We start from the raw sequence: 14,568 nt of genomic DNA on the forward strand, positions 1-14,568 counted from the left end.
ATGAATCCAAAGACAGTGATTTTCTGTACTTTTTGAGATAAGCATGAAGATTTTCTCTCTTGCTACTGAACAGTTCTTACTGTTTACCTGTTACATTATGAAAATGTATCATTTTTTCATTACATAGCCCATTCAACCGCTTGTTTTTTAACACTTCTTTCAACTTCAGGAATGCAGAGTCAAATAAATGCATAAACATGCTTGCAGTATCAATCAGCAAATTCCACATTTACAACAGTTAGAATGAGAAATAAGCTTGAAAATTTAATACTAAGATGACTAAAAAAAAAAATAAGATGGACTAGCCAGCTTTCTATAGGACAACTAGTGGTTTCGCTGCTCACGTTTATGATTTTATGTAAACTAGGAGTATGGGTGGACAACTGTGTGTGTTGTGCTACTGGATTTAGTGTTCATCTGTGCAGGTGGCCAATGAGGGGTGTGTGCTGAGATGAGGGGCTCTGTGTGTTTGGGATTACTGTGTGTGTTGTTTGGATTGTTGTATGGATTATTGTACTTGGGGATATTGCATTGAGCTGTACAGGTGGCAAATCAACATTTGAAGAAGTGGAGGTTCCTTACCTGTAATTGGAGGTTCTTCAAGATGAGTGGTCCCAATCTGCATTCCATTGAGGGTTATATGCATGTGCTATGCACCTGGAGCTGGAGCTTTTGAAAGTAGTATCGTTTGGCAGTCTGCGAATATGCCCTTATATGATGAGAATGTGGTGATAGCGGCTAGCTGGTAAGAACAGGTGGCATACTTTGTTTATGTGCATCCTGGCCTCTCGTGTGGTCCAGGTGCCTTGTGTCATGTGATCTTCTATGTGAGCACCCCAGAATGCAAGTGACGCGTATCATTATTGTCACTTGGCGAAAATGGAAGCATACTTGTAGCAGGTCTGGCCACCACCAAAGTGAGGAGATGACTTTCACTGAGACATCCATGGATTGGTGTATAACAGAATAGGTCCTTTGTAGCCATTGCTGTAGACAGCGAAGGTATAAGCGGGCAAAAGGCACGATGTACGTGCACGCTGCCATGTGCCCAAGGAGGGAAAAGCAGGTCTTGGCCAAAACCAAAAAAAGATTTAAGGGGTCTACGAATATTTGGTCCAGTAGGCTCTGAAATCGATCCCATAGTAGATAAGCTCATGTGGAGGCCACGTCTATGCAAGCATCTATGAATTCCAGGGACCAAGTAGGGTAAAAAAGTTGATTTTTTGACACTGATGCTCACTCCTAAAGGAGAGCAGTAGAAGAAGCTGGAATGTCAATGCTTGATCTTCCTCTTTCGACCGCGCTGCTAGCAGTCATCCATCCAGGTAAGGGAAGACAAGGATTCCCTAACATCGGAGGTGAGCTGTTACCATGGAGAAAACCTTTGTGAAGACTCATGGAGTGGTTTTAAGTCCAAATGGGAGAACCCTGTATTGGAATTCAAGGTCCCACCTTGAACCTCAGGAATCTTCAGTGGGCCAGGGATGTACGTCGATATGGAAGTAGGAGTCTTGCATATCTAAGCCGTAAACCATATGCCTTTTTCTAGCAAGGGAATGATGGCTGCAAGCATGACCATATGGAATTCTGGCTTGCAAATCCAGAGGTTGAGGTGTTGGAAATCCAAAATTGGTCTCCATCACCCCTTCTTCTTGGGTACCAGGAAGTAGTTGGAATAGAACCCCCGTGTCCTGAAAGGCTGAAGAGACTGGTTCCATTGCTCCTCTCTGCAGGAGGGAGTCCACCTCTAGGGCAAGAATACTGTCATGAGAGTGATCTCTGGGGGATGGTTGGGCAACAGCTGTGAAGGAGGCATTGTCATAAACACAGCCTCTCCAAGGCAAACAATGTCCAAGACCCACTTGACTGTTGTTATAGCTCTCCATGCTGGCTGAAAGAGTTTGAGATAACACACAAAAAGAGGTGGATGGTAGGAACGTTGGTATATGGAATGGTTGACGGCTCTCTAGTCGCACTCAGAAATACCATTTTCATGACAATTGAGTGTGTTGTGCATAGGTCTGTGTTGCCAGAACAGGTGGACTGGTTCTGCGTACTGGAGGGCACTCTGAAGAGGCTCGTAGTCAGTAGAAATGTGGTGATCTATAGCTTTGGCGTGGTAGTAGGTGATAAATTTTCGTTGGTGCCAGTGTATAAATGCCCAAGAGTAAGGTGGCTCTAGAGTTTTTAGTGAGTGTAATGGATCATCAGTTTTCTTGTTCAAGAGATGTGACTCGACAGGAAGGTCTTAGATTCTGTTCTGCACCCTCTAGGGAAACCTGTGGAATGTAACCAGGATTCCCTCCTCATGACAATTCCCATTGCTAATACACATGAGGACATGTCCGCTGAATCAACTGCAGCCTGAAGTATGGACCTGGCAACCAACTTGCCTTCCTATAAAATTGCCTGGAAGCAATTACATCCTGCTGGGGCAACCTGTCTGCAAATTCTTTCATCCAGCCATAGGGAGAGGGATAGCTCAGTGGTTTGAGCACTGGCCTGCTAAACCCACGATTGTGGGCTCAATCCTTGAGGGGGCCATTTAGGGATCTGGGGAAAAAAATCTGTCTGGGGATTGGTCCTGCTTTGAGCAGGGAGTTGGACTAGATGACCTCCTGAGGTCCCTTCCAACCCTGATATTCTATGATTCTATTATTCTAAGTCATAGTTGACCATCAGTGCCAAGTAGTTGGAGATCCGGAACTGTAGTCCAGCCGAGCAGAAGACCTTTCGACCCATAAGGTCCAGTCTCTTACCTTCCCTGTCTGCCGGGGTGGAGCATAGGTGGTGTTGTTTGATCCACTCCAATGCAGCCTGTATCACCAAGAAGTTAGGTGGATGATGTGAAAATAGAAATTCTGACCTCTTGGGGGGGATGGGGACACATAGTATCTTTTCTTGGCCCCTTCAGAGTCAGTATGTATATGGCTAGGGTATGCCACATGGTGCGTGCCAGTTGAAGAATGGCTTCATTGATCTGTAGAGCCACCCTTGTTGGTACCGATGCGTGCAGAATGTCTAATAACTGATGCTGACTGTCCTGCACCTCTTCTAGTGGGATCCCAAGAGCAGTGGCTATCCTCCATAGCAGCTCTTGAAACGGTCGGTAGTCATCTGGTGGGGAGGAAGATGTCAATGACATGGCAGGGTCTGGAGACAATGACAGGAGTCTCTCCAGATCCACTGGTACCGTCAGAGCTGGGCTAATCGGTGCATTGTCTAACCCCATTTCTGAATGTCTATCGGACAAAGGTTGTGTGGGCGAAGTCGGGGAGTTCTCCCAAGATGAACAGGACTATTCTGAAGGCAAATACTGAAGCTATGAGCTCCAATATGGCCAACCTGGTTGATCCTGCTGTTGTGGAGCCTGCGCCCAAGGAGCCGGCTACCACTTTTGCCTTACCTACAAAGTGGGGAACTGCAGGGTGCCGTCAGAACCCTTCAGTAGTCATGCTTCCAGAATGGGAGTGGCAGGCAGGTGAATGTTCGTATCCTCAGAATTGGAGGAATCTGAGACCTCCACAAATGGCAGTGCTGATGGAGCCATCAGAACAGGATGTGTCAGAGTGTGGGTAGCAGATAAGCACAGCGAAGCACACAGAGACCTCAGTCCCTCTAAGGAAAATAGCTTGTGGGGGCCAGGAACACTTCTGAGTCTCCCCAGAGTCGGTGGTATCTGGTTTGTTGATGGGAACAGAACAAGTAAAGGCATCAGTCTCTGAACAGACATTTCTTGGTATGCCAGCAGAGCTGAAGTAGGCGGAGCATAAGGGTCTGAGATCAGTATCAATGGATCTGGTGAGCGATTCAGCCTTTTGTTGCTCTTGTGAGCCCTGGAACGAGTCGTTCCTCCGGGGCTGGATTTTGTGGACAGTGCAATGTCTTTCTTGGACTTGGAGGAAGACTTACTGCCATGCTTCTGAGACTCATGGGTAGGCCATGGTACGGACTCCATAGCACTGGTATCAGCAGAGCCAGACGGATGTTGTACAGTAGGGGGAGCAATCTCAGGTTGCTCAGACCAATGTACGGTGGGGGTTCCCCGGCTAGGATCTGATTTCAGTCCCTTGTCAGCTTCCATCAAGTGCTTTTTGAGGCAAAGAACTCTGCTTTCCCACATACGGGCAGGGAAGGAGAGGCAGATACCGCACCTGAACGTGACGTGGGGTTCCTCCAAACAGTACAAACAGCACTGGTGCTAATTGCTGATGGAAAACAAGCAAAGGCAGGAAGCAGAGATTTTGAATCCTAGTGTCTTCGGCATAATTCACTACCCAGGCCCAGGTAACAGGGGAGGGGAAAGACTGGTTGGCAGGAAAACAACCAAAGCGGCATCCCAGGTCCTTAGCCCTATCAACTACTATGAAACTAGAAATTACCTATAAAGAACAATAAAATCCTAACTATGAATAAGGATTGAATCAATTTTTCTAAAATTTGTTGAAAATGCACACTAAGGACGAGATGGCAACAGAAGCTCCGAATCAGACCATGAGGTGGTGAGAAGGAACTGAGGACACTGGTGGTCCACCCCGCCCTTTATCGCCTCGGGTGAAACAAGGCAATACAAGGGTACACATGTGGCCTACTTTCAAAAGCTCCGACTCTGGGCGCATGCACATAACCCTCAGTGGAATACAATAGAGACGATCACTCAAAGAAGAATGATGGATTACTTGGCCCAACTGCCACAATCTGTGCACTCTCCCTCACATCTCTGACTCGTTACAACCAATGAAACTGTTGCACGCAAAGTAGCTGAGACTAAGGGCGGCGATTAATTGAGTTGCACCTGATGTTGCAATGGTCTAGGATGGTTGGCATAGAGATACATGACTTACTGTTTTATTACATATAGATGTCAGACAATGCCTACCTTGCAGAACTTTCTGGGTTATCACAAATCAAGTCCCATGAAGTTTTCCACTCACAAAACATGTGCCCTCCTCCCGCAATTAATCAATTACTCCATCCCAATCCACTTCCAATAGCATTGTTACTGTTTTCTAATAGGCACAGCAAGAAGCTTAATGTTCTCATCACTTCCCTTTTAACTTTTTAGAACAGTTGAAGTTTCCATTTGGTGGATGAAAGTAAAGCATAATATTTCTAGTATCACAAAGCTTTCAAGTGTTATGTTCTTGTAAATACTCCAGAATGACACAAAATAACACACACCCCCAACACACACCCATTGCTGCCTTCCTCAGAAAAATCCAAGATTTTTTTTGTTTGTTTTTAAATACCTGAAGGAGGAAAAAGTGTTTTCCCTACCACTGTTTCTCTTCTATCTTCAAAAGAAGATAGCAAAGCAAAAAAAGACAAATAACTGATACAGCATCAAGTGAACCAACTGATTTGTTTAGCAAAAGTTATGCTGCTGGAGTTTGGGGCCAAGAGGTTCTCTAATGAATTGGGGAAAAAAAGGCAAGAAAAGCTTGTTAATTAAAATAATTAAAGATCTAGCAGGACCATGAAAAGAGTAATGAAGCTTTGGGTCCACTGCTATAGTTAGAAACTGACATATTCAATAGTTGGTGAGTGAAGGAACATGAAAGTCTGAGGGATTCATTGATTCAAGAAGCCTCAAACTCCTTCAAGCGTCAGTGCCTTGATGTTACTCAAAAGAATGAATTTACTGAGTCTAAACAGAAAACTGACAATAGAAGAAAAGTGTTGTTGAAGCCATGTTGGTCCCAGAATATCAGAGACAAGGTGGCTGAGGTAATATATTTTATTGGACCAACTACTGTTGGTGAGAAAGACAAGCTTTCGAGCTTACACAGACCTGAAGAAGAGGTCTGTGTAACTTACTCAGGCTATCATAGCAAAATACAAGATGGAAAGAGACTGTTTAAGTTGGTCCAATAAAAAGATCTCACCCATCTTGTCCCTCTAATAATACAAAGAACTAAGGCCTGGTCTACACTACGAGTTTAGGTCGACTTTAGCAGCGTTAAATCAAATTAAGCCTGGACACGTTCACACAACGAAGCCCTTTCTTTCGACTTAAAGGGCCCTTTAAACCGGTTTCTTTACACCACCTCCGACGAGGGGATTAGCAATAAAATCGGCCTTTGCGGGTCGGAACTGGGGTAGTGTGGATGAAATTCGACGTTATTGGCCTCCGGGAGGTATCCCACAGTGCTTCATTGTGACCGCTCTGGACAGCACTCTCAACTCAGATGCACTGACCAGGTAGACAGGAAAAGCCCCGCGAACGTTTGAATTTCATTTCCCGTTTGCCCAGCGTGGAGAGCACAGGTGACCACGCAGAGCTCATCAGCACATGTAACCATGATGGAGTCCCAGGATCGCAAAAGAGCTCCAGCATGGACCGAACGGGAGGTACCGGATCTGCTCGCCATATGGGGAGATGAATCAGTGCTAGCTGAACTCCGTAGCAGTAAAAGAAATGGCAAAGTATTAGAAAAGGTCTCCAAGGCCATGAAGGACAGAGGCCATAACAGGGACGCACAGCAGTGCCGCGTGAAAATTAAGGAGCTACAGCAAGCCTACCACAAAGCCAGAGAAGCAAACGGAAGGTCTGGGGCAGAGCCGCAAACTTGCCGCTTCTACGCGGAGCTGCATGCCATTCTAGGGGGTGCAGCCACCACTACCCCAACCGTGTGCTATGACTTCCTCACTGGAGAAACACACAGGGAAGAGGGTTCGGGGAACAAGGAAGATGAGGATGGAGGTAATGTAGGTAGCTCACAGTAGCAAAGAAGCGGAGAAACCGGTTTCCCCAACAGCCAGGATATGTTTGTCACCCTGCACCTGGAACCAGTAACCCCCAAACTCACCCAAGACCCTGAGGGGGCACAGGGGACCTCTGGTGAGTGTACCTTTGTAAATATTACACATGGTTTAAAAGCAAGCGTGTTTAATGATTAATGATTAATTTGCCCTGGCAATCGCGGCCAGTAGAGCTACTGGAAAAGTCTGTTAACATGTATGGGGATGGAGCGGAAATCCTCCAGGGACATCTCCAGAAAGATCTCCTTCATGTACTCCCAAAGCCTTTGCAAAAGGTTTCTGGGGAGGGCTGCCTTAACCCGTCAGCCATGGTAGGACACGTTACCACGCCAGGCCAGTAGCACGTAGTCTGGAATCACTGCATAACAAAGCATTGTAGCGTATGGTCCCGGTGTTTGCTGGCATGCAGACAACATCCATTCCTTATCGCTCTTTGTTATCCTCAGGAGAGTGATATTCACTGTCACCTGGTTGAAATGGGGTGATTTTATTAAGAGCACATTCAGAGGTGCCCGTTCCTGCTCTGCTGAACAGAAATGTTCCCCGCTGTTAGCCACGCAGTGAGGGGAGGGGTGAAGTGATCATCCCAGAGAATTGGGTGTGGGGGGAGGGGAGGGGAGGGGTTAGTTGGGTTTGTGCTGCATGTTAACCCGGAAACCGCAGCCCGCCTTTTACATTGCAAACCCATTTTAAATGGCCAACCCAATTCATCCTTGATATGGGAAATGACGGCGCTGTTTGAAACCATTCCCACATGTTAAGAGCGTTAAAAAAACCAAAAGACTGTGGCTTACCATGGCTGCCTGCAAGCCGAAATCTGTTGCCTGGCACTGCGTGAGTGATCTCTCACACGAAACCGGCAGGCCCTCACTATAAGAGGAAAAATGTGACTTTGTAACGAAAGAGTGTACCCATTGTTCTCTAAAATGTGTCTTTTTTAACCACCTCTCCCTTCTCCTCCACCAGCAAATGTTTCTCCTTCACAAAGGCTAGTAAACATTAGAAAGAGAAAACAGAGGACGCGGGACGATATGTTCACGGAGCTCCAGATGTCCTCCCACGCTGATAGAGCACAGCAGAATGCGTGGAGGCAGTCAATGTCAGACATCAGAAAGCACAATATGAACGAGAGGAGAGGTGGCGGGCTGAATCACAGGATGAACAGAGCAAGTTGCGGGCTGAAGATGATAGGTGGCGTCAGCTTGCAGACAGAAGGCAAGAGTCGATGCTCCGGCTGCTGGAGCATCAAACTGATATGGCTCCAGCGTATGGTTGAGCTGCAGGAAAGGCAGCAGGAGCAGAGACCGCCGCTACAGCCCCTGTGTAACCAACAGCCCTCCTCCGCAAGTTCCATAGCCTCCTCACCCAGACGCCCAAGAACACGGTGGGGGGGCCTCCGGCCACCCAGTCACTCCACCCCAGATGATTGCCCGAGCATCAGAAGGCTGGCCTTCAATAAAAGTTAAAGTTTTAAAATGCAGTGTGTCCTTTTCCTTCCCTCCTCCCCCACCCATCCCAGGCTACCTTGGCAATTATCCCCCTAGTTGTGTGATGAATTAATAAAGAATGCATGAACGTGAAATAATGACTTTATTGCCTCTGCAAGCGGTGCTCGAAGTGGGGAGGGGAGGGTGGGGTGGTTGGTTTACAGGGAAGTAGAGTGAACCGGGTGGGGGGGGCGCGCGGAGGGTTCATCAAGGAGAAACAAACAGAAGTTTCACACCGTAGCCTGGCCAGTCACAAAACTCGTTTTCAAAGCTTCTCTGATGCGCATCACGCCCTGCTGTGCTCCTCTAACCGCCCTGGTGTCTGGCTGCGCGTAATCAGCGGCCAGGCGATTTGCTTCAACCTCCCACCCTGCCATAAAGGTCTCCCCCTTACTCTCACAGATATTGTGGAGCGCACAGCAAGCAGCAATAACAATGGGGATATTCTTTTCGCTGAGGTCTGAGCGAGTCAGTAAGCTGCGCCAGCGCGCTTTTAAACGTCCAAATGCACATTCCACCACCATTCGGCACTTGCTCAGCCTGTAGCTGAACAGGTCCTGACTCCCGTCCAGGCTGCCTGTGTACAGCTTCATGAGCCATGGCATTAAGGGGTAGGCTGGGTCCCCAAGGCTCATGATAGGCATTTCAACATCCCCAATGGTTACTTTCTGGTCCGGGAAGAAAGTCCCTTCCTCCAGCTTTCAAAACAGAGCAGAGTGCCTGAAGACGCGAGCATCATGTACCTTTCCCGGCCATCCCACGTTGATGTTGGTGAAACGTCCCTTGTGATCCACCAGGGCTTGCAGCAGCATTGAAAAAGTACCCCTTGCAGTTTATGTACTCGGTAGCTTGGTGCTCCGGTGCTAAGATAGGGATATGGGTTCCGTCTATGGCCCCACCACAGTTTGGGAATCCCAATTCAGCAAAACCATCCACTATGGCCTGCTTGTTGCCCAGAGTCACTACCCTGGATATCACCAGGTCTTTCATTGCCCTGGCAACTTGGATCACAGCAACCCCCACAGTAGATTTGCCCACTCCAAATTGATTCCCGACTGACCGGTAGCTGTCTGGTGTTGCAAGCTTCCACGGGGCTGTCGCCACTCGCTTCTCAACTGTGAGGGCTGCTCTCATCCTGGTATTCTGGTGCTTCAGGGCAGGGGAAAGCAAGTCACAAAGTTCAATGAAAGTGCCCTTACGCATGCGAAAGTTTCGCAGCCACTGGGAATCGTCCCACACCTGCAGCACGATGAGGTCCCACCAGTCTGTGCTTGTTTCCCGTGCCCAGAGTAGGCGTTCCACGGCATGAACCTGCCCCAGTAACACCATGGTTTCCACACTGCTGGGGCCTGTGCCTTGTGAGAGGTCTATGTCCATGTCAATTTCCTCATCACTCTCGTCGCCGCGCTGCAATCGCCTCCTCGGCTGGTCCGGGTTTCGCTTTGGCATGTCCTGGCTCTGCATATACTCCAGGACAATGCGCGTGGTGTTCATAGTGCTCATAATTGCCGCGGTGATCTGAACGGGCTCCATGATCCCAGTGCTAGCTATGGCACCTGGTCTGAAAAAAGGCGCGAAACTAGTATCTGATGGACCAGGGGAAGGAGGGAGGGAGGGAGGGTCGAGTGACGACATGGCGTACAGGTACAGGGAATTAAAATCAAGAAAAGGTGGCTGTGCATCAGGGAGAAACACAAACAACTGTCACACAGAATGGTCCCCCCCAAAGATTAAACTGAAAACCCTGGATTTAGCAGGATGTTGATTTCACGGAGGGAGGGGAAGCAAATGAATACAGAACAAATCTATTTTTTACGTCTTTAGCTGGCAGCCGATGGTGCAGCATGACTGATAGTCACTGCAGTACGACAACGACTGATATCAGTCGTAATATGCTATCTTCTACCAAAAGGCAAGGGGCTGCTGCTGTGTAGCAATGCAGCCCCATGTCTGCCAGCACCCAGATTGCCCTCGGCCTCTTCTGGGTGCTTAGCAGACAATACTGGGTGATTGGCAGAAAATAGCATACTACGACTGATAGCCATCATCATTGAGACAGTTGCATGTCTGCCCACGTGCCCATGATTGACAGCCACTGCAGTACGACGACGGTTACCAGTCGTAATATACCATCTTCTACCAAAAGGCAAGAGGCTGGTGCAATGCAGCCCTAGGGCTGCCAGCCCCACGGCTACCAGTCATGCTGCACCGTCTACCGCCAAAAGGCGGTTAGCTGCTGCTGCTGTGTAGCAATGCAGTACCACGTCTGCCGGCACCCAGATGACATATGGTGACGGTGAGCTGATCTGAGCGGGCTCCATGCTTGCCGTGGTATGTTGTCTGCACAGGTAATCCAGGTAAAAAGGCGCGAATCTATTGTCTTCCGGTGATCTGACGGAGGGGGAGGGGCCTGACGACATGTACCCAGATCCCCCCGCGACACTGTTTTGCATCATTCAGGCATTGGGATCTCAACCCAGAATTCCAATGGGCGGCGGAGACTACGGGAACTGTGGGATAGCTACCCGTAGTGCAATGCTCTGGAAGTCGACGCTAGCCTCAGTACTGTGGACGCGGTCCGCCGACTAGAGCACTTAGAGCATTTTATGTGGGGACACACACAATCGGCTGTATCCAACCGATTTCTATAAAACCGGCTTCTATAAATTCGACCTAATTTCATAGTGTAGACATACCCTAAGATACCAATTCAGCAAGGTATTTAAGCATGAGTTTAAGTACCTTGCTGAATTGAGCCCCAGGTGAAGAGGCAAGTATGATAAAATGCTGTCATTCAAAGCTATGATGTGGAACTAGTCAGTTGTAACCAGGAGTTCCATTGCTAAAGGACAATCAGAAAGACTCTGCCCAGTGAAGCAATGGATGTGAACTGAGTACCTCAAGCAAGCATAAGATGACCGATAATATGTTCATCTATTTAGAACTCAGAGTTAAAGGGAGCTCTTACCAAACCTCTTGGATGCCACTGTAATACCAATAAACAAATTTTAAAACAATATAGTCGGAGGGCATCCCAGTTTGACTCCTTCCCTTTCCCTTACTACAGTTGATCTGGCAGTTCCTTGGTTTAGTGTGCTCTGCTGTAGCAGCTGTGGCATGAACCCAGCAGGGGTGTCAAACATATAGCCCAGGGTTCAGAACAGTGATTCAGGCATCCTGCCAAAATAATGACAGAAAATGGCAATTTAACAATATATATCTCAGCCAAATCTGAGTAGAATTTCATGGGACACAGAAAAGGCACTTCTACAGTCCAAGGGAATTCTCAATGTCAAATATCAAAGGTCTATTGCAAACAAGGGAGATACAAGACCTTTTCAAAGAAAAGATTACACAAATTCTTTATAATGGAAAGTGTTAGACCTGCTAAATAGAGGGGTCACTACCAGCTTCCCCATTAATATATCCTATATACATAAATGCACCAATTATATAGTAGTGAGATCTGTCATGTAGATCATCCTGTTCCTTTACCTGTATTATCTGTATTCTACCCATTATCCCAATACTACTAGCATTCCATGCTTCTGAACTGCTTTCAATCCACTTACAAAACAAACCATAAAAAGGTTTTTCTTCCTTCTATGCCCCAAATTTAAAAATTCCAGTGCCCAAGGAATATTCAAATCTTGGATCACTAATAGGTTTAAAATCTAGTCTCTTGTGCCCACTAGTAATTCTGCCTAGAAGAGGAGTGCTTTATACCATTAGAAAGCCAGGAATGCTCTCTTCCCTTTCCAAATGATGAAGTGTATTTGTTTCCACCACAGTACACAGTAATCAGTTAGTACTGTATCAGATCTAAAACTGTGACATTATTCTGGAAAGGTTATTTTTAGGAACATGTAAAAATTACATAAACATTTTATCATCTCTTTGACTGATGGCATACCTGGCTTTACAGATGGAGGGAACAAAAAAAAAAAACAATTAAAAAAAAAATTCCCTGAAAAAAAAGTGAGACAAACAAATGCAAAAGATATAAAACGATGGAACACTGTAAAAGATTTTACTAACAAAATGATTTACATAACTTAATCATGGATTTGCCACCTTCAAGTAATGCAGTTATTCAAATTCATTTCAATGAAGCTTTTATACAATGCTACACACTACATCTATCTCACACATTGCCAATAACGTAACACTTATGACACCGTCAGTAACAAATTGTGAGGCAATGAAAGGTAAGGCAAGGGAAAAGATTTTGAGTGGCTAAGTGGTTATAAAAAGAGTTTTTTTCAATAAATTATGAAAATGGATTTGACAATGTCCTTTCTTTTTAAAAATTCAGGCAAGTTCATGTAGGCTTCCCCTGTGCTGTTTTAGTGAGACGCCATTAATATGGCACCATCATTTACTAACATCACACCACAAAGTACATTTTCCTATCAACTTGAATTTAAATTTTTTTTAACTGTTTACAGTTATTCCAGCATAACTCTGCAAACTTGGAAAAAGATGAGGTTACTTGGATGCTAGAAGACGACTATTATAAAAATTTGCTTAGCCTCTTAAGAGTAGGTGATTATGCAAAATGAATGGCTGTTGAGAACCACCTAATTCGTAATTAATTCTGATAGCAACAGTGTCAGAGAACTAAGCTGTTTTCCTTCCTTTCTGAAAGTTGCTCACAAAAAGAAAGTTAATAAGGGATACAGTATTCCAGAAAAGAAAATCTTTCCTGTGCCAGATACTTAGGGATGCCTAGTTAATCCAGGCACTTCATTACTAACAAGTTCCAGCTACTAATTCTGTATATGTACCGAAAGTATGAGGATGGGAAGGAAGCTAAGATGAAAAAATGCATTAGAGAAAACACAATAAAGTTTCACAGCTTCAGATTTCCTTCTCAGACTTCTATAAATGCTTAAAAATAAATTTTCTAACTAAAAGAAAAGCTAGTAAATAAAACCCAGTGCACTAAATACAGGGTCATTTACCTTCAAATAAACTGAGGTCTCTTCGTAGCCTTGGTCCATAAAGCCCTTCTAAAATACTTTCAAAACCTGAAAACAAAAGAAACATTTAAAATGGTGAACAAAACCCTTTACCTCAAAATAAATCAACCAACACAAAAGCCACAACTAGGCAAATACTTTTTAAGCATATATAGCAACTAAAAATTGTTACAATTTACCATGTAGAAATATTTTTTCCTTTATCTATAGTGCCGTTCAACAGAATTAGAAGATCAACCTAAGACAAGGCAATTGCCATCTGTACCGAATCAGCCTATTAAGCCATGCCCCAACAACCTTATCAGATTTAAAAATAACTACAAGGAATCTTAAAGGTGAGACGATTAACCTCATAGCTTTTCCACAAATGAAGTAGTATCTTTATTTCATTGAGAGGTAGGCTCCTGTATGACAAAAATGTGAGCTTCAAAATAGAAGTTTCTCAGCTTTGATCTTCAGAATTATATAACTAGAATATGCATTCTAATATGAATTTCTACAAATGTATCAATTATGAACTTTTCTAGACTAACAAGCTTGTTTCCTCTTTTTGAATTATATCTAAAATTATATAATAGTGCACTTTTGGGGGTGGGGAGGGAAGAGAAGGCTCTCCCAAGAATTCTCCCTAGTCTCACATAAAAATGTTTTAAAATTAAGGATGAGACAAACCAAAATATTTTCAAGATTTACCAGTTTACTTTAGGCATCTGGAAATATCAACTACATAGGACTACAATGGAAGAAAAGATGATGTGTCAGGAGGCAACTGAGGTTGTTCAAGTCTATGCTGGAAAGGGGGGAGGAGTTTCCAACACTGTTGGAGTGGCAAGAGGGAGTCTTTAGCCTGGTCTACACCATGGGGTTAGGTCGAATTTAGCCGCGTTATGTCGATTTAAAAATGACTGCATCCACACAAACAGCTTCATTCCGTCGACCAAAAGGGCTCTTAAAATTGAATTCTGTACTCCTCCCCGACGAGAGGAGTAGCGCTAAAATCGACCTTGCAGGGTCAAATTTGGGGTAGTGCAAATGCAAATTGACGGTATTGGCCTCCGGGAGCTATCCCAGAGTGCTCCATTGTGACCGCTCTGGACAGCACTTTGAACTCCCATTCACTAGCCGGATACACAGGAAAAGCCCCGGGAACTTTTCAATTTCATTTCCTGTTTGGTCAGCATGGCAAACTCAGCAGCACAGGTGACCATGCAGTCCCCCCAGAATCAGAGAGCGTAGAATGTTTCTACGCTCCCTCTATCATCTCCGCCCTGAGGTTATCACAAATTAGAAGGCGAAAAAAAACGCACTCGCGATTACATGTTTTCCGAGCTGATGCA

At 45.5% G+C, this 14,568-nt stretch overlaps 1 protein-coding gene across 11 annotated transcripts in view; it reads right to left on the minus strand.

Moving 5' to 3' along the window:
* LCORL (ligand dependent nuclear receptor corepressor like) overlaps positions 1–14,568 on the minus strand; it is a 174,995-nt gene that overhangs the window by 108,252 nt on the left and 52,175 nt on the right. For all 11 annotated transcript variants that reach the window (XM_054029995.1, XM_054029988.1, XM_054029986.1 and 8 more), the window contains one exon: positions 13,214–13,279. In XM_054029995.1, coding sequence (XP_053885970.1) covers positions 13,214–13,279 — 66 coding nt within the window. The remainder of the gene's footprint in view (positions 1–13,213; positions 13,280–14,568) is intronic.

The sequence above is a fragment of the Malaclemys terrapin genome, chromosome 5 (genome assembly GCF_027887155.1).
Source record: "Malaclemys terrapin pileata isolate rMalTer1 chromosome 5, rMalTer1.hap1, whole genome shotgun sequence".
NCBI lineage: Eukaryota > Metazoa > Chordata > Testudines > Emydidae > Malaclemys > Malaclemys terrapin.